The 25263-nt window shown below is 60.0% G+C and overlaps 14 protein-coding genes and 1 non-coding gene across 15 annotated transcripts; 11 read left to right on the forward strand and 4 right to left on the reverse strand.

The window, feature by feature from the left end:
• Positions 1-82: 82 nt before the first annotated feature.
• Positions 83-1693, forward strand: SUB8 (cerevisin; the record flags this gene model as incomplete). The annotated part of the gene is made up of 1 exon (XM_056205065.1): positions 83-1693. The coding sequence occupies one exon, from the start codon at positions 83-85 to the stop codon at positions 1691-1693; it is 1611 nt and encodes a 536-aa protein (XP_056061040.1).
• Positions 1694-1701: 8 nt separating this feature from the next.
• Positions 1702-2751, reverse strand: PKA1 (cAMP-dependent protein kinase; the record flags this gene model as incomplete). Its single annotated transcript, XM_056205066.1, has 1 exon — positions 1702-2751. The coding sequence occupies one exon, from the start codon at positions 2749-2751 to the stop codon at positions 1702-1704; it is 1050 nt and encodes a 349-aa protein (XP_056061041.1).
• Positions 2752-2844: 93 nt separating this feature from the next.
• On the forward strand, positions 2845-8057 carry SPA2 (component of the polarisome; the record flags this gene model as incomplete). Its single annotated transcript, XM_056205067.1, has 5 exons — positions 2845-2869; positions 2925-3124; positions 3151-3245; positions 3271-3383; positions 3616-8057. 5 exons carry the CDS (start codon positions 2845-2847, stop codon positions 8055-8057), a joined length of 4875 nt encoding a protein of 1624 aa, XP_056061042.1.
• A 205-nt stretch (positions 8058-8262) lies between these two features.
• SFC1 (Mitochondrial succinate-fumarate transporter) lies at positions 8263-9240 on the forward strand (the record flags this gene model as incomplete). The annotated part of the gene is made up of 1 exon (XM_056205068.1): positions 8263-9240. The coding sequence occupies one exon, from the start codon at positions 8263-8265 to the stop codon at positions 9238-9240; it is 978 nt and encodes a 325-aa protein (XP_056061043.1).
• A 312-nt stretch (positions 9241-9552) lies between these two features.
• Positions 9553-11390, forward strand: MVES1_000207 (uncharacterized protein; the record flags this gene model as incomplete). The annotated part of the gene is made up of 2 exons (XM_056205069.1): positions 9553-11127; positions 11154-11390. 2 exons carry the CDS (start codon positions 9553-9555, stop codon positions 11388-11390), a joined length of 1812 nt encoding a protein of 603 aa, XP_056061044.1.
• A 68-nt stretch (positions 11391-11458) lies between these two features.
• Positions 11459-11552, forward strand: MVES1_000208. The gene has a single exon. It is a non-coding gene; the product is annotated as a tRNA-Glu (tRNA).
• A 63-nt stretch (positions 11553-11615) lies between these two features.
• Positions 11616-12136, reverse strand: ERD2 (endoplasmic reticulum retention protein; the record flags this gene model as incomplete). The annotated part of the gene is made up of 2 exons (XM_056205070.1): positions 11616-11665; positions 11698-12136. 2 exons carry the CDS (start codon positions 12134-12136, stop codon positions 11616-11618), a joined length of 489 nt encoding a protein of 162 aa, XP_056061045.1.
• Positions 12137-12449: 313 nt separating this feature from the next.
• Positions 12450-13466, forward strand: MVES1_000210 (uncharacterized protein; the record flags this gene model as incomplete). Its single annotated transcript, XM_056205071.1, has 1 exon — positions 12450-13466. One exon carries the CDS (start codon positions 12450-12452, stop codon positions 13464-13466), a length of 1017 nt encoding a protein of 338 aa, XP_056061046.1.
• A 79-nt stretch (positions 13467-13545) lies between these two features.
• MVES1_000211 (uncharacterized protein) lies at positions 13546-14636 on the forward strand (the record flags this gene model as incomplete). The annotated part of the gene is made up of 2 exons (XM_056205072.1): positions 13546-13826; positions 13856-14636. 2 exons carry the CDS (start codon positions 13546-13548, stop codon positions 14634-14636), a joined length of 1062 nt encoding a protein of 353 aa, XP_056061047.1.
• Positions 14637-14738: 102 nt separating this feature from the next.
• Positions 14739-16634, forward strand: MVES1_000212 (uncharacterized protein; the record flags this gene model as incomplete). The annotated part of the gene is made up of 1 exon (XM_056205073.1): positions 14739-16634. One exon carries the CDS (start codon positions 14739-14741, stop codon positions 16632-16634), a length of 1896 nt encoding a protein of 631 aa, XP_056061048.1.
• Positions 16635-16742: 108 nt separating this feature from the next.
• On the reverse strand, positions 16743-17537 carry MVES1_000213 (uncharacterized protein; the record flags this gene model as incomplete). The annotated part of the gene is made up of 1 exon (XM_056205074.1): positions 16743-17537. The coding sequence occupies one exon, from the start codon at positions 17535-17537 to the stop codon at positions 16743-16745; it is 795 nt and encodes a 264-aa protein (XP_056061049.1).
• Positions 17538-17621: 84 nt separating this feature from the next.
• MVES1_000214 (uncharacterized protein) lies at positions 17622-18562 on the forward strand (the record flags this gene model as incomplete). The annotated part of the gene is made up of 3 exons (XM_056205075.1): positions 17622-18289; positions 18317-18443; positions 18470-18562. 3 exons carry the CDS (start codon positions 17622-17624, stop codon positions 18560-18562), a joined length of 888 nt encoding a protein of 295 aa, XP_056061050.1.
• Positions 18563-18710: 148 nt separating this feature from the next.
• Positions 18711-20480, forward strand: MVES1_000215 (uncharacterized protein; the record flags this gene model as incomplete). Its single annotated transcript, XM_056205076.1, has 1 exon — positions 18711-20480. The coding sequence occupies one exon, from the start codon at positions 18711-18713 to the stop codon at positions 20478-20480; it is 1770 nt and encodes a 589-aa protein (XP_056061051.1).
• Positions 20481-20538: 58 nt separating this feature from the next.
• Positions 20539-21413, forward strand: SMC3_1 (Structural maintenance of chromosomes protein 3; the record flags this gene model as incomplete). Its single annotated transcript, XM_056205077.1, has 4 exons — positions 20539-20619; positions 20655-20738; positions 20767-20805; positions 20832-21413. The coding sequence occupies 4 exons, from the start codon at positions 20539-20541 to the stop codon at positions 21411-21413; spliced, it is 786 nt and encodes a 261-aa protein (XP_056061052.1).
• Positions 21414-21577: 164 nt separating this feature from the next.
• On the reverse strand, positions 21578-25198 carry SMC3_2 (Structural maintenance of chromosomes protein 3; the record flags this gene model as incomplete). Its single annotated transcript, XM_056205078.1, has 1 exon — positions 21578-25198. The coding sequence occupies one exon, from the start codon at positions 25196-25198 to the stop codon at positions 21578-21580; it is 3621 nt and encodes a 1206-aa protein (XP_056061053.1).
• Positions 25199-25263: the final 65 nt, after the last annotated feature.

The following is a 25263-nucleotide window of genomic DNA, read 5'->3' on the forward strand; positions in this document are numbered from 1 at the left end:
AGGTCGGAAGGAAGGCTTAGTCAAGTCTATGTGCTTATGTAATCCTATAAGGCACGCTCGCGGCGGTGGCAACGCCTCCACGATGGTCCTTGTGCGTGGAATCTTGCACGCCGTGGCGGTCGCATCGCTCGCAGCGCTCGGGGCATGTGCGCCCTTCTCACCTACTGATTTTGAGCCCGGAGCTGTGCGTGTATCGAGCTCCAGAATGGCGCCGCTCGTCCACAGCGAGACGGCGCCTATCGAGCACAACTACATGATTGTCATGAAGCCCGGCGTGTCCGCCGGGTCGTTTTTGGTACACCGCGACAGGATCGGCGAAGCGCAAGTGATGACCAATGCCATACGCACGCGCGAGTACAACACCGCTGATTTTAGCGGGATCAAGCACGTATTTGATGACGCGGTGATCCAAGGCTACGCCGGTACGTTTTCTGCCGATGTCCTTGCGTATATCCGCGATCAGCCAGAAGTTGCGTACGTTGAACAAGACTCGCAAGTTCAGATTACAATGGTACCGCAGAGCGATAAGCATGTGCGCGATCAGCCGGTCTCTGCGCAGCGCTTCCCATGGGAAAATCCGTTTGAGCACGTCACCGAGAACGGCGCGCCGTGGGGCCTTGCGCGCCTTTCGCATCGCCAGCCCCTTGGACTCGGCACGTTTAACAAGTACGTGTACGAGTCTCTTGGTGGCGAAGGCGTCACGGCGTACGTCATCGATACAGGAATCAATGTGCGCCACTCGCAGTTTGGCGGACGTGCACGGTGGGGCAAGACGATCCCTGCCGGAGACACGGATACGGATGAGCATGGGCACGGGACGCACTGTGCCGGGACGATCGGCGCTGAAAAGTACGGCGTCGCTAAAAAAGCCGAGCTGGTGGCGGTAAAGGTGCTGCGTTCCGACGGCAGTGGTGCCATGTCCGACGTCGTCGCTGGCGTACTCTGGGCGGTAGCCGATGCACAGAATTTGACGCGAGTCATGCTTGCCTCGCCGCACTCGCAAGCTGCGAAAAAGCACCGTGGCTTCGTCGCCAACATGTCGCTCGGCGGTATGAAATCCCCCACGCTCGACATGGCGGTCAACGGGGCGGTTGAAGCCGGCATGCACTTTGGCGTGGCAGCTGGGAATGAGAACCAGGATGCGTGCAACGTCTCGCCTGCCGGTGCTAAGCGCCCTATCACGGTGGGCGCGTCTACGATTGCCGACAAGCGTGCCTACTTTAGCAACGTTGGCCCTTGTGTCGACGTCTTTGCACCCGGCCTCAACATTTTGTCAACGTGGAACGCGGGTCCCAACTCGATTAACACCATCTCTGGTACGTCGATGGCGTCGCCGCACATTGTCGGGCTTATGGCCTACCTGCTCTCGATCTACGGCTCGGACGATTTCGGCGTGATCAAAGACGCGCCTCCTACGCCGCTTGCACAGGTGCAGCAGCGTGCGTGGACGCAGACGGTGCTCGGCGCAGTGCAGCTCTTTGTCCCCTCTCTGCTCCAGCCATTCTTGCGCGTGCACTTGGCGCGCTTCTCGCGCGTGGAGTCCGTCACGACAATCGACAGCGCCTTGGTGCCGGCCGTGATGAAGACAGCGCTTAGCCAACTCGCTACGAAAGGGCTTCTGGAAGACGTGGACAACGGCACGACCAACAAGCTCGCATACAACAACGCGACGACCCCGATAAACAGTTTGTAGCTACATGATTAAAACTCGGGAAACATGTTGGGGAATTCGTCGGGCAGGTCCGTCCGTGCATATTCCGCCACGTCGATCTCGGGATACTTTTCAAACTGGCTCGCGTCGCCATCGACAGTGATGTTGGGGATGTACGGTGCGGGAATTTCTTTGCGGTACAGACACTCCCAATCGATCTCGGCGAACCACATGTGGGCAAAGATATCGCGCGAGCCGCGCAGCAAATTCCCATAGCGCTTTGAGAGATCGGCGGTGAGCAGCGAGCTGAGCAAGTCCTTAACACCCGCCTCAAAGAAAGAAGGGTAGTGGATGTTCCCTGCAAGGATCTTTTCGTAAAGCTTAATGGGGTTGCCGTCCTCGGTATAGAATGGTGGATAGCCAGCAAGCATTTCGAACAAGAGGACGCCGAGCGACCACCAATCGACGCTGGCATTGTAGCCCTGAGCACGGATCACTTCGGGTGCGAGGTAGTCTGGCGTGCCACACAGCGTCCAGCACATGCCATTGGACCCAGCAATATCCTTGGCGAATCCAAAATCGATGAGTTTTAGGTGGCCGTCGACGCCAAGCAGGATATTTTCAGGTTTCAAGTCGCGGTATATGATATCATGCTTGTGCAAAAAGTCGATCGCGAGCGCGACCTCAGAGATGTAAAACTTGGCCACCTGTTGAGGAAAGCGCCGCGACTGACGCAGGAGCGTAAACAGCTCGCCGCCCGGGACAAAGTCCATGACGAGGTACAAAAAGGTCGGGTCCTGAAAAGTGCCCCACAAATTCACTAAGAATGGATGCCGTACAATCGACAAAACATGGTGCTCGTTGTTTGCGTGCTCCACCTGCTTCATCTTGACAACATGTGCTTTGCGCAGCACCTTCACCGCGTAAAACCGCTGGTTGTGCTGCGAGCGGACCAAATGCACACGGCCAAAGGAGCCAGTGCCAAGCGTGCGCAAAAAGGTAAAGTCAGATAGCTTGTAACGACCACCTAGTTTGCGCGCCGGAAGTGGATTCACCCGCTCGGGCTGCGCGGCAGCGCCGGGCACGGGGTGTGCAATCATCGGCAACGGCCGACCGCCCGCCAGAGCGTGGGACATGGGCCCGCTGTTTAGTCAGCGGATGCCCACCATCTTACACTCGCCCTTCATGCGCGGATGGGCAGCGTTGTGCGCGCTACGTGTGTGCGCCTTGACGCCGGCTACGCGTGCTGCAGCGCGACCTGTGCGACATATAGTGCCGTATTCTGCATACATTCGCGCGCGCCATTACTCTTCGGCGCCGTACGTTGCGGCGCAGTTGGACACGTACGAGTACAGCAAGCTGGTCGACGGCTCGCTCGACTCGCTGTGTGACGGGCTGGAGGAGCTAATCGAGACGGAAGACATCGAGTCGCTCGGTGGCGGAGACGTGAGCGAGTGGGACATCGAGTATGCGGTATGTACACTATAGACTAACCAAAGACGGGCGTCCTCACGCTGCGACTCGGCACGTTTGGGACCTATGTGATCAACAAGCAGCCACCGTCGCGCCAGGTATGGTTGTCGAGCCCAAGCAGGTACGCTGCAAGCAACTAACCACAGCGGCCCGAAACGATTCGACTACGATGCCCAGCAGGCGCGCTGGTTTACCTACAAGGATGACCAGGTGTACGACCTCGAGTCCCTCTTAAATGCTGAGCTCAGCCAAGTTTTCCGTAAGCCAATCCGCCTCGCTTTTCGCCCATAGATCATGCATGGACCGCCCGTGCCCATGTTTGGTAAAACGCGTATCATTTGTGGAAATATGTGTGCATGTATGTATCTACATGCCTACTGGGCGATTGTTTGTAGGTGAACCACCGCCGTTCAACACGTTTTGGCACCTGCCACTCACCCCGTACTGCGTCTGGGAACGGATCTGAGTGATCATGGCCCAACAAGCGAAAGGCATGGGTTCGCGGCTGCTGCACCAGCTTACATCACTAGGCGGGAAAGACAGTTCGCACGCCCACGATGCAATGCAGTCGAGTGGAAATCGCGTCGAGACGCCCTCGCCGCAGAAACACTCCTTGTTTGGTAAGAACGGCTCGTTTGGCTCGCCAATGGGTGCAAACACGTCCGGCGTACTAGGCAAGATGGGCAATGTGAACTTGTCGTCGCCTCCGGGGCCGAACACGTCGCAAGTTCTTGAGGGATACAATCACTCGCCGTTTCGCCAAGGTGATGCGCAGAGCGATGGGATGTTGCGGGGCACTGGTGCCGCTGCAGAGCCCTCGTTTGCGAGTCATGCGCAGGCATCGGCACCGACAAATCCGCCGATCAGTGATGATATGAATGCAGCGTACCGTGGAGCGACGGATTTTGCGAAGCAGGACCAAGTCTCGCCCGAGTATGCGCAGTCGTACCAGATGCTCCAAGGAGCCCAAGGGCAGGCCCAGCAAGGACAGCTCCAGGCCCAGCTCCAAGCTCAGCAGCAGGCTCAGCAGCAGGCCCAGCAGCAGGCCCAGCAAGGACAGCTCCAGGCTCAGCAGCAGGCTCTGCAGCAGGCCCAGCAAGGACAGTTCCAGGCTCAGCAGCAGGCTCAGCAGCAGGCTCAGCAGTATGCCCAGCAGTATGCCCAACAGCAGGCTCAGCTTCAGGCTCAGCTTCAGGCCCAGCAGCAAGCCCAGCAAGCCCAGAATCAGAACCAACAGCTCCAGAGCCCATTCCAAGGCCAGTCTCAACGAGAGCCCCAATCCCAATCCCAACCATTCCAAGGTCAGCAACACCAGCAGTACTCGCAGCAGATTGCTCAGCAGCAGCTCCAGCAGCAGTTCCAAGCCCAGCAGCAAACACAGCAGCTCCAGCAACTCCAGCAACAGCTCCTGCAGCCGCAAGGCCAAGCCCAGCAATACGAGCAGCGCGTCCAAGAAGCCCAGTACCCTCAATTTGCGCAGCAATTCGAGGCACCGGCCCAGGACGCTCCCAAAGAGCCGTATGCCCAAACGGGCGCTGCAGACACACAGAGCCCAGCGAAGAGTGTATACAATGCGTCGGCCGGCACGACGCCTACGAGGCAGCGCCTTGACATGAGCGAAATCACGCATGTAAGCCGCAGCTACTACATCGAGCTCCTCGACTTCTTCCGCTCGCAAACAAGCAAGACGTCGCTCCTCTCACACTCGCGCAGCAATGCGCGTGAGAAGCTGGCGCGTCTCAGCAAGCAGCAGTTTGCCGAGCTCTCCACGGACGTCCACGACGAGCTCAAACGGCGTCAGACCAACACGGACAGTGAGAATGCGATGCCCTACCTGCCCGGCCGTGACGAATTCCATCCCAAACGCAACCAAGCGCGCCAGAAACTGGCGACGCTCCCCAAGAACCGCTTCCGCGACTTGGCCAGCGACGTCTTTTTCGAGCTTGAACGCCGCTTCCCCGAATTCCCCGCCGAGCTCCGCCCCGAGTCGATCGAGGAGATCATGGCTCCCCGCGAAGAACCGCGCGAAGCGCTTACCCAGTCCCCAGCGCAGCCTCCTGTGCAGTCCCTCCAGGGTGTTGCTGTGGAACAAAGCGTCATAGCACAGAGCACAGGCGACGGGATGCAAGTCCAGCAGACCACCTCGGAAGTATTTGTTCCAGCGCGCAGCACCGCCGTCGAGGAAGACGTCAAGCTTCCTTACGCTACAGAAACGCGCGAAGTCCAAGACGCCGACGCGCCCGAGCATGCCGAGGCGTATTTGCACGCGCGTGCATCGGCGCTCCAAGCGCGGAGCGCTGAGGAAATGAGCGAGCTGCGCAGTATGTACGAGGAGCGCATCCATTCCCTCCAGCGCAGCGTCGAGCAGGCCGACAACCGCGCCGCCGCGCTCGAGAAGCAGTACAGTGCGGCGCTCCAAGAGGCCGACAACCGCGCCGCCGCGCTCGAGAAGCAGTACAGTGCGGCGCTCCAAGAGGCCGACAACCGCGCCGCCGCGCTCGAGAAGCAGTACAGTGCGGCGCTCCAAGAGGCCGACAACCGCGCCGCCGCGCTCGAGAAGCAGTACAGTGCGGCGCTCCAAGAGGCCGACAACCGCGCCGCCGCGCTCGAGAAGCAGTACAGTGCGGCGCTCCAAGAGGCCGAGCAGCTGCGCGCGCGCAACCAGGGTCTCGAGGCGCACATACAGCATCTCGAGCAAGTAATTGACGCTAACATCGCCCAGGTCCAGCAGCTCCGCACGACCAACGAGGAACGCGAGCTTGCGCTGAGCGAAGGGCGCCGCGAGCTTGCCGACAAGCACCGCGCGCTCGAAGCGTCCGGCTCTGAGCTCGAGCGCCGCCAGACCGCCTTTGACGCGCTCCATGCCGAGTTCACTGCCCTCCACGCCAAGCACACTTCCGATGCCGTCAGCCGCGAGGCGCAGGCAGTCGACGAGGCGGCATGGAAGCGCGACATTGAGCGCATGCAGCGCGACACGCAGCAGCAGCACCAGTTTGTCCAGGAGCTGCGCAACGAAGTCGCCTCCCTCCTCGAGGAGCTGCGCCGTCTCAGCGCGCGCAATGATGCCATGACTGCGGACAAGGAGTCGGACGTGGCCATCATCCGCGACCTGCACGGCCAGCTGACGTTCCACAAGCGCCAGCTTGACACGGCCAAGGCCGAGCTGCGCAGCACCAAGACCACTTCGTACCTCTGGATGCAGCCCATGCGTTCGGAAGAGTGGATGCACGTCTCGGAGCGCGGCGCGATTGCAGACACCAACCTCGCCTCGTTCCAAAACTCGATTGACGAGCTGCTTTCTGCCTCGCGCTCTGGCGCGCCGAGCAATGTGCTCGTTGCGATGAAGACCGTGGTGCTCTCCACCACGCTTATCACCGACGACGTTGCCAAGTACGAGAGCATGCCGAACAATGGCCTCGAGCTTCTCTCCCAGCAGCAGTTCGGCGACTTGCCGAGCCTCAAGGTGAGCATGTCCGAGGCGCTGGCAAACCTGATGAATGCGTGCAGGAACCACGCATCGAGCCAGGGACTCTCCCCGGTGAGCCTCATTGACGCCGCCGCTACGCACGTCGCCATGGCCGTCGTCGAGATGATCAAGCTGCTCAAGCTGCGGAAGACGCGCGACGTCCATGACGCCGACACCACGCCCCAGATGGACGACTCCGCGGCGTCCCCGGCGGGCCTCAAGCCGCTGCATATGACCCAGCGCGGCGTCACTTCTCCCCCCAGCTCCGCGGTGCTTGGTGCGGGCCGTACGCGCCGCATGCCGAGCCAAGGGACCCTGCGCGGCATCTCGTACAATAGTGAGACCCCGCGCGTCCAGCTCGACGACGCCGAGGAGCAGAGGAATGTTGGTGTGGGAGGCTACTCTCCCGCGCACTATGACGGCCAAGCGCCGCTCCAAAGCCCTGCTTTTGACGCTGCACGCGCACCCCCCAATGCAGGGCCCAGCCCTTGGAGCGTTGTCCAGTCCACTGACGGCCCCAAGGTCCAGGAAAGCCCCATGCGTGCAAATGCCGCTGCTGTGCGTCGCCTCCCTTCTGTGCCGAGCGCACCGAGCCCTATCCAAGCGCAGACGCCCACACTGAGCCTGCCGCGGCGCATGCCGTCGGGCGAGCGTGTGCAGCCCAGCGCGGACTATTCGCGGGGCCTTGCGCCCATGGTGGGCGCTTCGCCGATAGTGAGTGCGTCGCCGTCGATGGCGAATGCCACCTCGCCCGTCCTGTCTACCATCTCGCACGAGTCGCAGAACAAAGCGCCTGTATCGCCCAACCTCACCGCTGATATCTCTGCCGCCCAGCGCGAGACGGAAGAGACGCGCGCGGCGCTCCAGCCGAACATTGCGCGGCCCACGTTGGCTTCGATGGCGCTCGGAGCGATGGGCACAGCTGCCGCGATGGGCGGAACAGCCGCGCCCATCTCGCACGTCGAGACGCGCAGCCTGACCGAGACGCGGATTCCGGAGGAGCGCGTGCAGGAGACGTGGCCCGAGAATGCCGGCGCTCTTGCCGACGAGCGCAACGAGCGCAACGAGAACTGGGCCGAGCTGCGCAACTATATCGAAGTGCAGACCGAGGCGATTGTGCACTCCATCCAGTCCTTGCTCTCGGCGCTGCGTGAGGGCGTCCAAGGGCCACAGCTCAATGAGAACCTCACGCAGATCACCACGATTGTCTTTTCGATCGTCGCCATCTCGCGTGATCATTTGCCGCGCTCGACATCGCCGCAAGGTGCGCCGATTGCCAAAGAAGCGGAGCGCATTTTTGCAGACCTCACGGAGAACTGCGACCGGCTCAGCGATATGCAGACAGACACGAGCTTTGACCGGACTACGAAGAGTGTTATGGCGAGTGCCAGCTACGGGGTGGCTAAAGGCCTCAAAGCGCTCAACGAGCTGCTCAACGACGCGGACGAGGCGGCAACGCTTGCTTAGTTGCTGAGATAAGCATTCATAGAGAATTTTAGCTGTGGACCAGAGTGCCGGGATGAACCGGGCCACGTCGCGCCGGCCGAGTCGGATACCTGTGCCGCGTCGCGTGTCGCCAATCAGATGGCGATCGATTGAGCACGTGGCAATAGCAGACCGAGTGGGGTCGCGCAAGAATGCGGAGATGCGCTGCAACGTTCTTCCTACTAGCATGGCTCCCTCTGCAAACAGCGCTGGCAAGCCAAAAACCTCGGCAGCAACGCAGCTCATTGCTGGCGGTGTGGCAGGATTTGCGGAAGCATGTATCTGTCACCCTCTCGACACGATCAAGGTCCGCATGCAGCTGTCCCGCAAGGGGCGCGGCACGGGCGAGAAACCGCGCGGGTTTTTTGCAACGGGCATGCACATCGTGCGCCGCGAGACTCCGCTAGGCTTGTACAAGGGTCTCGGTGCTGTGATCGCCGGTATCGTGCCCAAGATGGCGATTCGCTTCATGAGTTTCGAGCAGTACAAGGCGTGGTTCGCAAACAAGACCACGGGCGTCACATCACCGCAGGGTGTGTTTGTCTCTGGTCTTATGGCCGGTACTACGGAAGCTGTAATGGTTGTCAACCCCATGGAAGTTGTCAAGATCCGTCTTCAAGCGCAGCAGCACTCGCTTGCTGATCCGATGGAGAAGCCGCGGTACCACAACGCCGCACACGCCCTCTACACGATCATCCGCGAGGAGGGCTTCTTGACGCTCTACCGCGGTGTTGCGCTCACTGCCGCACGGCAAGCAACGAATCAGGCTGCCAACTTTACTGCGTACCAGGAGCTGAAGAACTTTGCGCAGCGCACGCAGCAAGTCGCGGAGCTGCCTTCGTACCAGACTGCGACCATTGGCCTTATTTCCGGTGCACTCGGTCCGTTTACCAATGCGCCGATCGATACCATCAAGACGCGTATCCAAAAGGCCGGCAAGGTCCCGGGCGAGACTGCGTTTGGCCGCGTCGTCAAGGTCGCGGGCGAGATGTTCCAGCAGGAGGGCGTCAGCGCTTTCTGGAAGGGTATCACCCCGCGTGTTGCCCGTGTCGCGCCGGGCCAGGCGGTTGTATTTACCATCTACGAAAAGATCAAAAACCTGATCGAAGACGGCCAGATCAAACGGGCCGAAGAAAAGATCAAGGACACGCTGGTGGCAAAGTAGCTGTGATAGTGGACTGCTGTATGCCTGATTGTGTGCTGTGCTTGTGCTCGCCATGCGCGTGCATGCCAAGCGGCGCACCTGGCGCCGATCTTCTGCACCCGCACCCTCCAACTGTGGCGGCGCTCGGTCACGTGCTTTGGCACGCGCCCGGACGCCAAGGCCGTTGCCCGCTGACAACCGAGACGCACATCGTAGCGCAGATTGTGCATAAAGTACCTGCTTATACCCAAAGAGCGAGGGTACGAGAACACGCAGACCGGATCGCGAACTACGACCCACCGCACAGTGGAAGCACCTCAATACGACCCAGCGATGTCTGCACATACATCACCTAGCATCGCTGCCGCTTCCGGCACCACGGAGGAGCCTGAAGCGACACACTCTCCTACTCAGGAACGAAGCGCATCCGAGGACTGTGTAGGCACGCCTGGGCCGTGCACGGAATTTGATAGTCCTCACCAGCAGCCATTCACAAACGGGATAAACACGCACACAGAACTGGATGGGCGCGAGCCGATGCAGCATGCAGGCGCGCCGTACGCAATGAACATTGCGCCTGGGTATGCAAATATGCTTGCTGCACCCATGCAATCGCCACACGCAATGATGCCGTCCATGGTCGCAGGACAGCCCCCGCTTGGGTGGAACGGCACGGTGCCTTACATGATGCCAATGGGCTATGCACCATCCTACGGCGCGCCGTACACACACGTCGCGCCAGAGTACAATGGCGTGACGCCGCGCATGCAGCATTCTCCAATGCCTATGGCACCTGTGGGCCGCACCGTGTACGTCGGGAATATTCCGCCCGAGGCCACCGTTGCAGAGCTGCTCTCCCTCGTCAAGTTTGGGCCGATTGACAACGTGCGGATGCTTCCTGAGAAGAACTGTGCATTTATCTCCTTCCTCAGCGGTCAATTTGCCGCTGCGTTCCACGCCGACTCGTCGGTAAAGCGTGTCTCGCTGCACAACCAGGAGCTCAAGATCGGCTGGGGCAAGCCCAGTGTGCCGCCGCCGGACGTGTTGATGGCCGTTCAGCAACACCAGGCATCGCGCAATGTGTACATTGGACAGCTCGATGAACATATTACCGAGCAGGATCTGCGCGATAGTCTGGGCCGCTTCGGCCCGATCGACCAAGTCAAGATCGTACGCGATCAGGGCATTGGGTTTGTCCACTTCCTCTCCATCCAGACCGCGATGAAGGTCGTGTCTATCTTGCCGACCGAGCCGAACTGGAGCAAGAAACGGATCAACTTCGGCAAGGACCGGTGTGCATATGTGCCCAAAGGGCAGCAGCAAATACAAGCGCATAACAACCAGGCCGCCGCGATGGGCTTGGCCGCCGCGACATGGCTTGGCTACCCCACGGGATGCTTTCAGCCTTATTACGAGCGCAACAACACCGTGCGTGGCGGCGAGATGGATCCCGAAGCCGAACAAGCGCGCGCAAATTTGACCAGTGTCGAGCCGCAGTACCACCAGCTGGGAAATCGCACAGTGTACTTGGGCAATCTGCACCAGGACACGACCGCGGAGGACATTTGCAACCATGTCCGCGGCGGCATTCTACAAAATGTGCGCTACCTGCCGGACCGGCACATTGCATTCGTTACCTTTATCGATTCAAACGCCGCGCTCGCTTTTTTCCACTTGGCCTCGGGCACTGGCATTACAATCCACAACCGACGCTTAAAAATTGGGTGGGGCAAGCCTTCGGGGCCGCTAAGCCCAGCACTCGCGCTTGCAGTTCAGAGCGGCGCATCGAGAAATGTATACATGGGCAACATTGACGACCCGAAACTGATGAACGAGGACAAAATTCGCGCGGATTTGTCTGAGTTCGGGACATTGGAAATGGTGAATACGCTGCGCGAACGCAACTGTGTATGTACTCTGGAAACTAACACCAGGCATTTGCCAACTTTACCAATATTCAGTCTGCGATCAAATGTATCGAGGCACTCAAGCACTGTGCCGACTACACGACGATCAAAATCTCCTACGGCAAAGACCGCTGCGGGAATCCACCGCGGCAATTGAGCAAGCTGCCGATAAGCTGGGCAAATTCCCGGAATAAGCAGCCACTAGAGACGGCAAAGACGAGCAATAGTGCAGAGGCGCTCTCAGAAACCAGCACCCACAAGTAAATAGCCCGGGGATGCCAAAGGAGTGTTTCTCTTCGTATATGCACGATTCGCACGGACTCGTACAAGCCTCCTAGTTAGTACAACGGTTAGTATATGTCGCTCTCACGTGTCACAACAACGTAGTGCGCCGACAAGACCCGGGTTCGACTCCCGGATTGGGAACATTTTTTTCTTGCACAACAAGGATATATATATTGGATATGGATGCGGCGTTTTGCCTGTGCATTACGCAGGAAGCTCAAACTTTTGTCCTTGAATCACCTTGGTGAAATAGACTGTGGTAAGACATGCAGGCTCCAAAACATACTGTAGAAAAAGTCGGCGTACAGCCCGGTCTGCACTAAGCCAGCAACAAATGTGATATAGTCAAAGTGGTGCTTCGGCTCAAACATCAGGCTGGCGTCAGAGGTGCACAGGGCCACATACCGGTAAATCCAGTTCAGGATATAAAGTGCCCGATAGGCGCCAAGTGCAAAGATGTAATGCGTTGTAATCGTCTCCGCCTCGCCCAACCGCTGCAGAAGGAACATTTGCGGCAAGATCGCGACAGCCTCCAAAAAAATACTAAACGACCATGCAATTTCGATCGGCGTAAACTTGTAATTAAACAAGAGCGAGAGCACAAAGCATGTGCCCAGTAACACATCCAGCCGAATCGAGTCAATGTCGACCTCATGGCGCGTCCGGAACTGTACCTTCATCAGGTATAGGATGTAAAGCGAGCTTGCGATAAAGAACAGTTTCATGCATATCAGGTACACACTCGGCGGCGAAAAGAGAGCAAGGTACCGCGACACGAACACGATCGCGTACAGAAGCTGCGTTTTGAACGAGATCCCTAAATGTCAGATACCGCAACCGCAACGCACCACGACATGATTTTGTAACCAGGATCTTGTGAATCAATATAAAAATTGAAGCGAGGTGCGACAGATCGCCAAGGAGCCGAAATATGTTCATGCTGCGACAAACGAGACGCCACGCCGTAACGCTGTCACTGTTGTGTGTATCACGTGACGTGCCCCCGGCATCCGCGCGCAGCGCCTGCCCAGGGCTGCCATGCCGATCCAGACACAGTTGACCGAAGCGCTGGGCCTGCGCGCGCCCCTCGTCATGGGTGGCATGCAGTATGTGGGAAAGCCCGCACTTGCTGCTGCTGTGAGCAATGCTGGCGGCCTTGGTGTAATTACAGCGCTTACGCAGCCGTCGCCTGAAGCGCTGAAAGATGCGATCAACGAGGCCAACAGCCTGCTGGACCCTGCCATTGTCGCGGAGCGTCCCAAGTACGGCGCGATCGGTGTCAACATTACGCTGCTTCCTGCTATAATGCCGCCGGACTACGGGGCATACGTACGCGCGGCAATCGATGCCGGTGTGCGCATCTTTGAGACGGCCGGCAATAACCCCGGCGACATTATCAAAATGGCCAAAGACGCCGGTGCGTACGTAATCCACAAATGCACAAGCGTGCGCCATGGGAAGACTGCGGTGCGACTCGGTGCAGACATGCTCAGCATCGACGGTTTCGAGTGTGCGGGCCACCCCGGCGAGGACGACGTGGGTGGTTTGATCCTGTTGGCAATCGCTGCCGAGCAGCTAAGTGTTCCTTTCATTGCATCTGGCGGGATTGCGAACGGACAAGGACTTGCCGCTGTACTCATGCTCGGTGCACAAGGTGCGAATATGGGCACGCGCTTTATGGCGACTAAAGAGAGCGACATCCACGACAACATCAAGCAAGTGATTTTGCAATCTGGCGAGCGCGACACGGTTCACATTTTGCGTACGCTGCACAATACCGCGCGTGTGTTCAAGAACAGCGTCACGAAAGAGATTGTGCAAAAAGAGGACCGCGGCGTCGACTTCCAGGAAATCCTGCCGCTTGTCGCCGGCACGCGCGGACGCAAAGTGTACGAATTAGGCGACCCCGATGCGGGCGTGTGGACTGCGGGCCTTACCGTGGCGCTGATCCATGATATCCCAACGTGCAAAGAGCTCGTCGGTCGTATGCTAGCCGATGCAGAGTCTCAGATCTGCGGCATGGCGGCAAAAATATCGCCAAAGCCGCATTTGTAGAACTATGTTGGTTATAGTGGAGGTGTGTGGGGGTGTACGTCATCTCGTATTTGCAAGTGTCACCGCTAGGCATCGCATCATGGGCGAATTTTTGGGTCTGTTGACCGTGTGTGCGGCAATGCTGGCAGGCACGTACGTGGTAGGGACCTTGCCACTTGCTTTTCAGCTTTCACGCGATACATTGCGCAAGCTTGAGCTGTGGGGCTCGGGACTTTTGCTCGGTGCGGCACTCACGGTCGTCATCCCCGAAGGCATTGCAAGTGTATACCAAATGGAAAAAGACGGTGCGAGCGGCAAGTGGCTTGCAGCAAAAGATGTCGTCGCCGTGTGCCTTTTGAGCGGCTTTTTGCTCATGTTTATGTACGTGTATGCGCAGCGACTGACGACAGCGTGGACCAGCAGATGATTGCTCAGTCCTACGACCGCGTACGACGGATTGCGCGTAATGCTCGGCGAGCGGGCCTTGCTGGAGATGAGGAGACGGTTGCTATCGAGGAAGCGTACCTCGCCAATGTCCCGTTTTACGCCTCGGACGAGTCACACTCAATTTGGCCCACACGCGAGCGTTTGTTTGCAGCCGTCGGTGGCATATTGGGTATTCTCATCCATGCGCTTGCCGACGGTATTGCTATGGGTGCATCTTCTGAGAGTGACGACGCTTCGCTACGGATTGTAGTCCTCCTTGCGATTGTGGTGCACAAAGCACCGGCCTCGATCGGGACATGCACCTTGCTCATGTCCAGAAAGCTACCGAAAGTCGATATTCGTTGGGCTGTGATGCTGTTCAGTCTAATGACCCCTATTGGCGCGCTGGTCACGTACAGTGCGATTCAAATGGTGCTCCGTTTCACAGGTGGGTCGGATGCGATTACTAGCCGCGATATTGGCGCGGTGCTCAGCTTTTCAGGTGGCACGTTCCTTTATGTTGCCATGCACGCTGTCATTGAGCTGGCCGTGCAGCCCGTGGCGACAGAGCTGCGAGTGGAGACTAGCGAGCACCATCCGCACGACCATGACCACCCGATCCATGTGCGCACATTGGAGCACGAGCCAGACGCGTCGTCAGAGACCTATGCCGTCACTGGACTTGCACGCAGCCTAGGGCTTGTCATCTTGGGCTCTATCACTCCCCGACTCTTGCAGCTGCTCGTCGGCGACGAGCACGACTAGATAGTTGTACCATAGCAACCGACCTCCACCCTGCGCAAAATAAAAAGCGCCAATTCGCGTGTTCTGGCATAGGCGCCGATCTGCACGTCGGCGACAGACAGCATGTCGGGCAGATACCGTGCGCGTCCGAGCGACTCGAGCTCGTCGCCGCCTGTGCACCAGCCAGATACACTACTGTCTAGCCCCCCTTCGAGTCCTACGTATGGCCGTACCTTTTCCAGCATATCGCATTTGTCTGCGGATCCATTTTCCGGCTCGGCCAAGACGCTATCGAGCGGGACGCTGCCGCAATTCGTGCCGTCCTCGCGCAGACTCGGGCGCGCACACACGATGCCGGATGGTTCCATGGGCGATCGCGGCGCTGGCATTGAATCGCTGACGCTCGTGCCTGTTGGAGAAACAAGCAGCGATCTGACTCGCGGTACAGACGTGCTCGGTCAGTTTTTTAGTTCCTCATCCGAGGACGATCTGAGCCTCAGCTCCGACGATGCGCCGAGATCGATGGAGCACACGCCGACTCTATTACCCCGCACAGGACATACACGCTCTTTTTCGCGCACCGAGTCGGCCGGCACGGATCCGCTCAGTGCGCTGGGGCCACGGAGCGAAAGTACGTCAATGCGGAGCACTCGGCGCGCGCGCCTCACAGGCACGTCGCCTAGAAAACTAACGCGCGCGGCGCACGATACGCAGCTGCTGCCCGCCTGGGAGCAGCCGCAATTTACGTCCAAGGCCCCAAGAATTCCTCCGCTCGCGCAGCAGCATGCACGGGCAGAGCAGTGGCAAAGGATCGTGAACAATGTGTTTGATCAAGGCAAGGCAGCACCGGCGCTCTCGCTGGGCGGCTGTCATATGGGGCATATTCCCTCGCTGATCGGCGACCTGAACAACTATGTTGTTATCGCTCCGCGGCGCACAGAGAGCAAGGCACACAATCCAGCGCGCGAGTCGTCGGCCTCGGTGCTCGAGGCCTACTTTTGGGACAATGCACTGACGCGCCTGCCGAGTGCTCTGTTTCAGCTGTCGAATCTAAGCGTACTATCCTTGCGCAAGAACAACCTGACGTGCCTGCCGCCCGCAATTGGCGAGCTGCGCGGGCTGCGCGAGCTGAATATCGGGGGCAATACTCTGCGCTATCTTCCCGCAGAGATCCAGCGGCTCGCCTTGGATACATTTACCTACGTCCCGAACCCATTCTGTCCGGTGCCGCCCAATGCAAGACTCACACAGCGCGCACGCAACGGGCGCGCAGGAGCACGGACGGAGATGTCGGCGCCTGCTGCACCTCGAGCGAGGCTCGTGCGTGCACATTCGGAGCGCTCGCCGCGCGGGCGTGCGGATGAGTCGAGCGTGCCGGCGATGGTGCGTGTGTTGGGGCCGTTGGAGCGATGCGCGTTTCCAAGTCTGCTGCACCTGTGCATTCAGCGACTGGTCAGCGCGGACCCCGACGGGGGAATGTGCGGAGTGTTGCTGGACAGGTACGAAACGGGGTGCCTGCGCGCCTTGCGGCATACGCTTGATGTGCGCTTGATTGTAATGCTGGAAGCGGCGCGGCGAAGTGTGGACAAGAGCTGGGGTACGCCGACAAATGCACCGCAGTCCGATACATTGTCGCGGCAGCTTTGGTACGAAGATTGCACAGCGTCGCACACGTCTGTGAGCGAGGCGCCGGGCATTGATCCGCTGCTGGAGCATGCGGACGATGCGGCGGAAAATATATACTTTAATCGGTGCCCCGACCCCCAGGAAAAGGTGCCGCCGGGCAATACGTCTGACTGGCCTTTGTCGGATGCTGCGACGATGGATGCGCCGCTGTTTGTCGCACCTGCAGAGCAACGCATGGAATGGGTATCGCACGTTGCAGGTATCCGCGTTGCGAAGCAGGGAGTTGAGCTACTGACGTCGGTGCCGGATGCGTACGCTGCGAAAAACAGTGGGTGCCTGCCGCTCCTGTGGCGAGGCAGCAGCGCCGGAAGCCTTGCGTTTTTGGAGCGGTAGGGTGCAGTGCGACCAAGGCCAGTCGAAAAGTGCTCGCAAAATTAGTCCAGATAGGACCAACGTAGAATAAATGCCACCTCGGGCAGACCGAAGCTGGAAAAGCACACACTATCGATGGCGCCCAAAGCGCAAGACGTACTGTGCATCGACGACGGCTTGCCGCGCCGCTCGGCGCTGCGATCCAAGCCGTGGCTGCACCGTATGGGGCGCTTCTGCACGCCGCGCTTCTGTCTCTGCACGCCGCGCGCCAAGCGCCGTTTGCTGTGCGCGCCGCGCCGCCTTATCGTGGGCAAATCGATAGAACGCTGCGCCGCGCGATCGAATTTCCCAGTCGGGATCGAAATGCAAAGACTCGTCCTTGTCCGCCGTAGCAACAGGCAGCGTGCGAGCCTCTTTTTTGTACACGGGAAACGCGGTCGCCGGTCCGTAGATGGCATTCTCTTCCGGCATATCATGTGCGTCAGAAGACTCCCTGTATGCAACGGGTGTATTGCTTTTGTGGTCCATACGTGTGCGCCCAAACTCATCCGTGTACTCGACCAACGCGTCGGCAGGATCGAGTGCGGCATCGTCGCTGGCATCCGCCGCAGCACCTGTGGTGTCCAGCGTTGCATCCCAGTCAACAAGCGCATCGCCCCTTGTATCAAGTCCACCATGCTTCCCTTCCCGCAGCTTTGTATACATGCGCGCCTTGCGCTCCAATGCCGCACGCGACGCTTTGTGTCGCTGCGTCTCTGTATCGTCTACCGTGTCCGGCGCGCGTTTCTCGCCGCGCGGCTTTTTACCAAGGCTGAGCGGCTTTTGCTGAAGACGCTGCGCTTGCGCATCGAGTGTGCGGTGCCGTGCCGCATGGAGCTCCGCCTTGAGCCCCAGAAACGAGCTTGCATTCACGCGGTCCGCCATGCGGAGCAAGGCAGGCACCCCCGCCCCCCACATCGGGCCCGATCCCCACCCGATCCCTTCCCGATGTTGTTCTCTTCCTCGACGATGGACACGGCAGAGACGGAGCGTGTGCGAGGCCCGCGCAGTGTACCTTTGGCAGAGGATGCAATACAGGTGCCTGACCATGTGAAACAGCTGTACGGCACGGCGACTGTTTCTTCGCTGCAGCTGCTGCCTGTCGGTGCCATCGCCGCCTCAGCCACGGTAGCCCGTGCCCTCGCGATTGCGCGTGCACACCACGGCCAGTCTGTACTTGTCCTTGACAATGATAAAATGCTTGGGTACGTGGATATGGTTGCGCTTGTGACTGCGGATGCACAGGACGCGGCCGAGGAGCCCGTGCAGGCCGTGTACGAGCCATTTCACGGCACACGCCAAGACCCGACCTACCCAAGCACCTACCGACTCATCACGCCCGAGACGAGTTTGGGAGAGCTATCTGTTTTTCTGCAGACGCACCCGTTTGCACTGATCACCGATGCAGACCGTACGCATGTAACCAATGTTGCCGGCGCGCCGGATCTCTCGCGCTACCTCGGAAATGCGCCTCGTGATCCTGGATCGCTCGGCTCGCGTACCACCGAGGAAGTCCGCCGCGATAGTGCACTGCCTGACCTGTTGCGCATGCTCGATACATACTCGCCGCTGATTCCCGACGAGGTCACCGACTTTTACTTGGAGCGCGCTGGCTTCCAGAGCCAGGATGTGCGACTGTACGTACCCCTACACACTCACCGCAGGAAACGACTGCTTGCACTCGCTACGGAGAAGTTTGTCGCCGACATTGCCTCGGACGCGTTTCAGTACGCCCGCATCCGGACCAATGCCGGCCCGAGCCGCTCGCGGCCGGGCCACGGCTCAGGTCGTGTACGTGCCTATACAACTGACCACAGGATCGTACACGCACCGTGCTCACTATGGACGATTTGAGCGCTGCGCTCGGCGAATATGGCATCGATGCACGCCGCGCGGACAGTTTTCGATAGTTTGCCGCAGCGTGTTGCTTAGCTAAGATTTTGGTACACGCGCGTGGCCCTCGTTGGGGACCCTGTGCGCTGCGGCCGAGCCAGGAGCCTTTACGATTGCGCTGATCGACCGGCTTGCGACACACGGCCGGGGCGATCGAGTGGACGCATGGATACGACACACGCGCGTGCCAACTTTTCGCCACTAGCGGGTGATGCGGTGCCCGGCACGGCTGACGCAGCCTGTGCGTTTGACTCGTTCATCCATGCGGAGCTTTGTGCATGCCCGAGCGGCGAGAGCGAAGCGGAGCCCGAGTTTGGCTTCGCACCGCTCTGCGGCGCGCCGACACACAAAGAGCACACCGAGAGCGGTAATCCAATAGCGCTGACCCGCGGTGCGTACGCATTTCCGAACGCGCCTCCTCTCTGGGACGGCGCTCCCACCTCGGCGCGGGAAGGCACAGGCAGCATGAAGCAGGAGCCTGACCGTGATCCGCTCGCTCTTGTATTCAAGCAAGGGCAGAAACCCGACGTTCAAGCTGCGTGGTACTCCTCCGAAGCGCCGAGCAACACTGCGGCACTCGTGTTGGACCACGCCGATAAGCGGCGCAAGGTATCAGTCGGCGCGGAAAGCGCGCCGGACGACGACATGCTCGTACAGCCCGCGGAGCATATACAGCTCAAATCAGAGCGTAAAGCGAGCGGCTTGCGGCGTCCGCGCCCGTCCGCATCGCAAACCACCGAGGCCGGGCAGCCTTTCCCCGTGATCGATACCTCTGCGAAGCATTCGTCCTTGTTTGTTCCGCCCGACACGTCTGGCCTGACAAAGCGCGAAGCACGCCTTGTAAAGAACCGTGCCGCTGCGTTCCTTTCTCGCCAGCGCAAACGCGAACAGTTCGACGAGCTAAGCGGCAAGTGCCGCATCCTTGCGCGCCTCAGCTGGCACTTGTGGGATGCGCTCGCACACACCGGCGATGCCCAAGCCATGCTTGGCAATGCACACGGCACGCAGACCGATCGTGTGCTGCAAGGCACACATCTCGGCAAGAAGCTTGCGTCCGAGCCCGACGAGATGCGCGCAATGCTTCATCAGCTGCTCACGCATCAAGACGCGTTCTGTCTGGAGCAGACAGAGCTGCGCGAGAGTACGCCGCGCCAAAGCGCACGTCCAAACTCCGAGTGCGAGCTCAGCGCTCAGTTGTATGATGCACAGGCCGAATGCGCTGCGCTGCGTGCACGAGTCGCAACGCTCGAGCGGGAAAAGATGGGCGCCAAGGCCGAGCAAGGCAGCTCTGCGACCCTCTTCTTCCAGCTTGTTGACCAGCTGCTTGGCCCTCGCGATCATCACGGAAGTGTCCAGCTGCAGCTTGCGCAGCGGAATCATGCATTGCTATGCACGCTGGGCAGCGAACCGCCGCTGGACTGCGATGGCAGCAGCGATACGTCCATGCCCTCACTCTCCTCCACGAGCAGCCTCAGCTCTGCAGCATCCAGTGGCGCAAAACGTGCACGGCGCGTGCTTGCATGCTGCAGCGCCCCCGCACGGCCCGCCGCGTTGGATGCTGCAGGGCTGCATCCATTGTACCTCGACGCATGGGCCGAGCAGCACGCCAAGCAGGTGCTCGGTCCCCACCATACCCTACCCGAGCCCGCGATCGATGCTTTGCACTTGCAGCTGCATGGTACTGATCTGCAGCATACGTGCTTCTTGATCGCGTCGTGGGAAAACGACGGCAGCGAAGCGCCGCGCCTTTCCTTGTACGTGCGCCGTGAAAAGCAGGCGCAGCCCGGTGCTGCTGCAGTGCGGCGCGTTGCCGATACCATTCAGGATGCACTGCATTTGCTGGGGCATGAGATGGAGGCGGACGGCGCGGATGTGCCGCTACGCGCCGCGCTCAAATCCGAGCCACGGATCCTGTCTGTACCATTGCCTCCGTAGAACATGGGAAATAAATAGTATCGACGTTGGGATGTATGTACGCTTCGCTTCTCACACCATGGACGTCGATATGCGCGACGCAGCCTTGCGTCCACGCCGCGGCACGCCGCGACAGCGGAACACGCCGTATGCACGCGAGGTATGTGGAGTACATGCTTACCGTAGCAACCCCAGGCGCTCTTCATCAAAGGCACGTCGGGCGCGACATGGGTCGTCGTCGCCAACTTGGTGAAAGGAACGTCGATGGAGGACGTGCGCGTACGTATACAAAGGAGACTTATACCAGCTTACGTTTGAGCCGTTCGGGCGTGTTGCAGAGATCAAGGTATGGTGTGCTGCTACTGACCCCAGCGCTTCTCTATGCCGAACCTTGCGAGCAATGCCGTCGCGTTCCAGGTTGCGTTTGAGCAAAGGAGGGATGCCTTGGCCGCGTGCAAGAAATACGACGGCGTGCTTGCCGATGGACGTGTGCTGCAGGTGACACTGCAGCGCTCCGAGGCTGTGCCAGTGCAGAAAGCCGCAGTCCAGGCGCCGAAACAGCATCCTCGCGTCAAGCTTCCCAAAGGCGTGCCTAGCAGCCAGGATCCTACGCTGCCGATTGCTACACGTAGGCGCCTCTCCGAGGCAGAGACCAAGTTTTTGCGCGAGGCCGAGCAGCTGTACAAGGCACAAGGCGTTGACAGTGCCGACCAACTGAGTGTGCAGCGCCGCCGGAAGCTCGCCGAGGGCGAGGCGCGCTATTTCAAGGCGACCAAAGCGATTATGTCGGGTGGCAGTGCGGAGAAGCTGCAGGACAGGCTGGGTAGCTTGCCGCTCATGCAGCGGCTCGCAGCGACGGGCACGGGCGGCGCTGCCCCGGCTGCCGCGACAAAGAGCGCAAAGAAACGCAAGCAGCGCGCGAAAAGGGTGCCGAGCAGTATGGATGTCGAGTAGATAGGATCTCGTCAAGATCATTTTAGAATAGCAAGGTGTCCTGTGGCGCAAAGGTCGGAGTAGAAACCGGGGATGCTTTGCGTCTAGTTAAGAGCGTTCAGCGTGTCCTAAGAAATGGCATGCTTCTATCAAATGGCCAAGCGTCTCGAAAGATGTCTCACATCTTACTGGCCCTCCGCGGCGTCCACAAACTCAAGTGCCTGTGCCTTGGCAATCTCCACGACCGAACTGACTTTCTGCGTACCAAACACAATCCCAAAAAATCGGTCTGCACGCTCCACCAGCTCCGGACGGAAGGTGGTGCAGATAAACTGCGCGTCGGTGGCGAGCTGTGCGATCATCGTCGCAACAGCTGTACGGTACTGCGTATCCAAATTTGCATCGATCTCGTCAAACAAGTAAAACGGCGCCGGATCGGTTTTTTGGATGCTAAAGACCGTCGCCAGCGCAACCAGCGACTTTTGCCCGCCAGACAATTGCTGGACACGCTGGCCCTGCTGCGCGCTGCTAAACGCAACATGAATTTCGACGCCTGCAGGCACGCCACGCTCGTCGCGCACCATTTCCAGCCGACCTTTCCCCCCCGGGACGAGCTGTGCAAAGATGCGCGCAAAATGATCGCTGACCTGGGTATATGTGTCGAGCAGTGCGGCGTCTTTGCGGCTGTCCAGCACCTCGACAAGCTCGTCAATCGCGCCGTGGCTCTTCTCCAGCTCTGCATGGCGCTGGAGGAGCGTATCGCGCTGCTTGCTAAAGCTATTGTACTGCTCGACGGCGCGCTTATTAACGTGCGCGACTTGGTCGAGCGCATTCCGCGCCTTTTGCAGCTGCTCCACAAGCTGCTCCGTGGACAGCTTGGTATACTTGTCAAACACATCCTCCGGCAGCGCGCCCAGATCCCTAATTTGCTGGTTCACGCGGTCTCGCTGCTCGAGCAGGCGCTGTTTCTTGGCCGAGAAGCGCTCGGCGAGTTTTTGCTGGCGCTGCACTTCGCCGCCGTGCTCGGTTTGTTTTCCATGCTGCGCCTCGAGCTCATCTTCGTACGCTTGGACCTGCGTGGCGAGGGCATCATAACGCTGCTGAATCTCGCCGATGCGCGCTGCGTTCGTGTCCAGATGCCGCTGGAGACTCGCAGCAGCCTCCTCGGAGCCCCGCGGGTGCAAAGGCGTGTCCATCGACTCCAACCGCCCCGCGACGTCGCCCTGCTCGCGCAAAAGGCCTTCCTCGAGCTCCATGCTCAGCGCCGAGGTCGCATTGGCGAGCTCGTGCGCAGCGCGCGTGTGCGCCGCGACCTCTTTTTGAACTGCGCCTTCCTGCGCGACAAGCTGGGCGAGCGCTTGTACTTCGTCGCTGCGCAATGCATCGACCAACGGCGTGCCAAGCTCCGCTTCGAGTGCCACACGCCGCGTCTGGAGCGACGCAATTTCAATCGCGCGCTCTGCGCCGAGGTGCTCGAGGCGTGCGATGCGCGCCTTGGCGTCTGCCTCTTGTCTACGCACCCACGCGAGAGTCTCCAGGTCGGGCGTGCGTGCATCCTGAAGCTGCTGGCGCTGAGTTTCGAGCTTGTGCATGTCGCTGTAGAGCTGGGTAATCTGCTGCTCCATCTCGCCAAGCTGTGCGCGCGTACTGTCGAGCGCTACTGTCCCCGTGCGCACCTCGTCGAGCCAGCGCTGTGCATTGCGCACGGCGTCGAGGCGTGAGCGGCGCGGATCGTGGAAGCCGCCTGAGAGTGTGCCGCGCCGATCGACTTGATCGCCGTCGAGGGTAATTGCATTGAGCTGTCCGTGCGCGCTGCGGACGTGCGCTGCGGCAACGTCAAGTTTCGGGCAAAGGATGGTCTTGCCAAACACTTGCTTGAGCGCCGGCATGTACTTTGGGTCAAAAGTGAGCTTGCGCAGCAAGACAATCACATCGTTGGATTGGGGATATGCGACGTCGGGGGGGTGGAGCCGGTTCAGCGGCATAAAGGTGACACGCCCGCTGTTTTCTTTGTGCAGGTGTTCGAGGAGCGTGCTGGCCGTTGCGTCGGTGTCGACGACCACGTAAAAGAGACTTGCGCCGGCGGTCGCTTCGACAGCTGCCTTGTACCGGTCGTCGACCGAAAAAAGCTGGTAGAGCGGGCCATACACACCGTGCATTTGCTCGCGGGCGGCGATGGCCTCGATCGAGGCAAGGCCCGACGCCGTGGCGCGGTCCATCGTCGCGGCAAGTGTGCGCTGTGCTGCGCTGTGCTGATCGCGCGCGTGTGCGAGCGTCGCATTGATCTTTGTCTCTTGCTTCCACAGCTCTTTCTTTTGCTCGACCAGCGCGTCTCGCTGTTCATTTTGCGCGCGCCATGCGTCGCCAAGTCGTGTGAGTGCGTCGCTGCGGGACGCAAGACTCGCTTCGAGCTGCGTGCGCTGCGCAGCAAGCGCCTGCAGCTGTGCATCTTCCTCGGCGCAACTCTTGTCCGCGGCCGCAGAGGCGCTCGCGAGCAGTGCAGCGTCCGCGTCGAGCGCAGCAAGCTCCGACTGCACTGCAGCGTCGCGCTCCTCGGCGCTCGCAAAGTGCGCGGCGCGGCCTTGTTTTGCGTAGAGGGCCGCGATGCGCGAGCGGATCTGCTCGAGCTCTCCGCGCTTCTGTTCAAGGGCCTGCGCGGCGCGGCGCTGCGCTTGGGTCTGCTCGGCAAGCGTCTCGTCTTTTGCCGCGATCTGGTCGGTGAGTGTGCGCAGTTGGGTTTCGAGCTGCGTGCGCGCGCTTGCGTCGCGCGCCTCGCCGAGGTCTTCGAGCGTGCTCTCGAGCTCTGCGCGGTGCCGGCCCAGGGTGCGGCGCTCTTGATCGAGCTGGGCTTGGTCGAGGGCAAGCTGCTCGAGCTCGACACGAGCAGCGACGAGCTGCTCCTCGAGGTGGGCCACTGCGTGGTCCTGTTCTGTGAGCTCGGCGCGCTGCGCATTCCAGGTATCTACATCGGTGCGGCGCTCGGCCTCGAGTGCGTCCAGCAGCTCTGCACAATCTGCCAGTTCGCGCTGGTAGATGGTATATTCGAGGCCGCGGCGCTCGCGATCGCGCGCGTGAAACTTGCGCAGCTCGCCCTGCTCCTTGCCTAGCTCCTCGATCCGCTGCTCAATGTCCCTTAAAAGCTCTGCCGTGCCGCTGTAGCGCGCGTCTGTAGCGCGGATGATATCCACGCTGTCTGTGCGCCGTTGCTCGTAGACGCGCGTTCCGGCAACGTCTTTGAGGAGCGCGAGGCGCTCCGCGTCGGACATGTTGGTCAGGTGCGTGATCCGGCCCTGGGGAACGATGTAGTAGGGGTTGCTCCGGCTGAACCCCGCGCTTTCGAGCAGATTGTCCACCTCGGCCTTGCTCGCGGACTTCTTGTCGATCCAGTACTCGTCTTTGCCGAGGCTAATGGCGCGGCGCAGCACGACTTCGTCGCCGCTCAAGGGAAAGCGCGCATCGCTGTTGTCGAATACAATCTCAACATAGGCCGATAGAGTGGTGGAAGTCGCGCCGCTCGCGTCGTACAAAAGCGCGTGCCGCTCTTCGCGCGAAAGCAACGTATACGCGTCGCTGAGCACAAAACGGATTGCAGAGAAGAAATTGCTCTTTCCCGCGCCGTTGCGACCGACGATCACGTTATTCTGTGAACTGAAGTCTGCAACGCCGACCGTGTCGCGAAACGACTTGAAACCATGGATCGTCAGCGCTTTGATGTACATGGGCGGTGGCAAGACGCGCCGCGCGAGCGCGTAGGCAGTATCACGTGACAGTGTGCGTTCGCGGCGGCGCAGCGTCGGAGGCGGCATGCAAGAGTGCGTAGTGGAGCGCTGCTGACGACAGACAGTCCCTCCTTTTGGATGGCGCGCTGCGC

This window comes from Malassezia vespertilionis, chromosome 1 (assembly GCF_029542925.1).
Source record: "Malassezia vespertilionis chromosome 1, complete sequence".
NCBI lineage: Eukaryota > Fungi > Basidiomycota > Malasseziomycetes > Malasseziales > Malasseziaceae > Malassezia > Malassezia vespertilionis.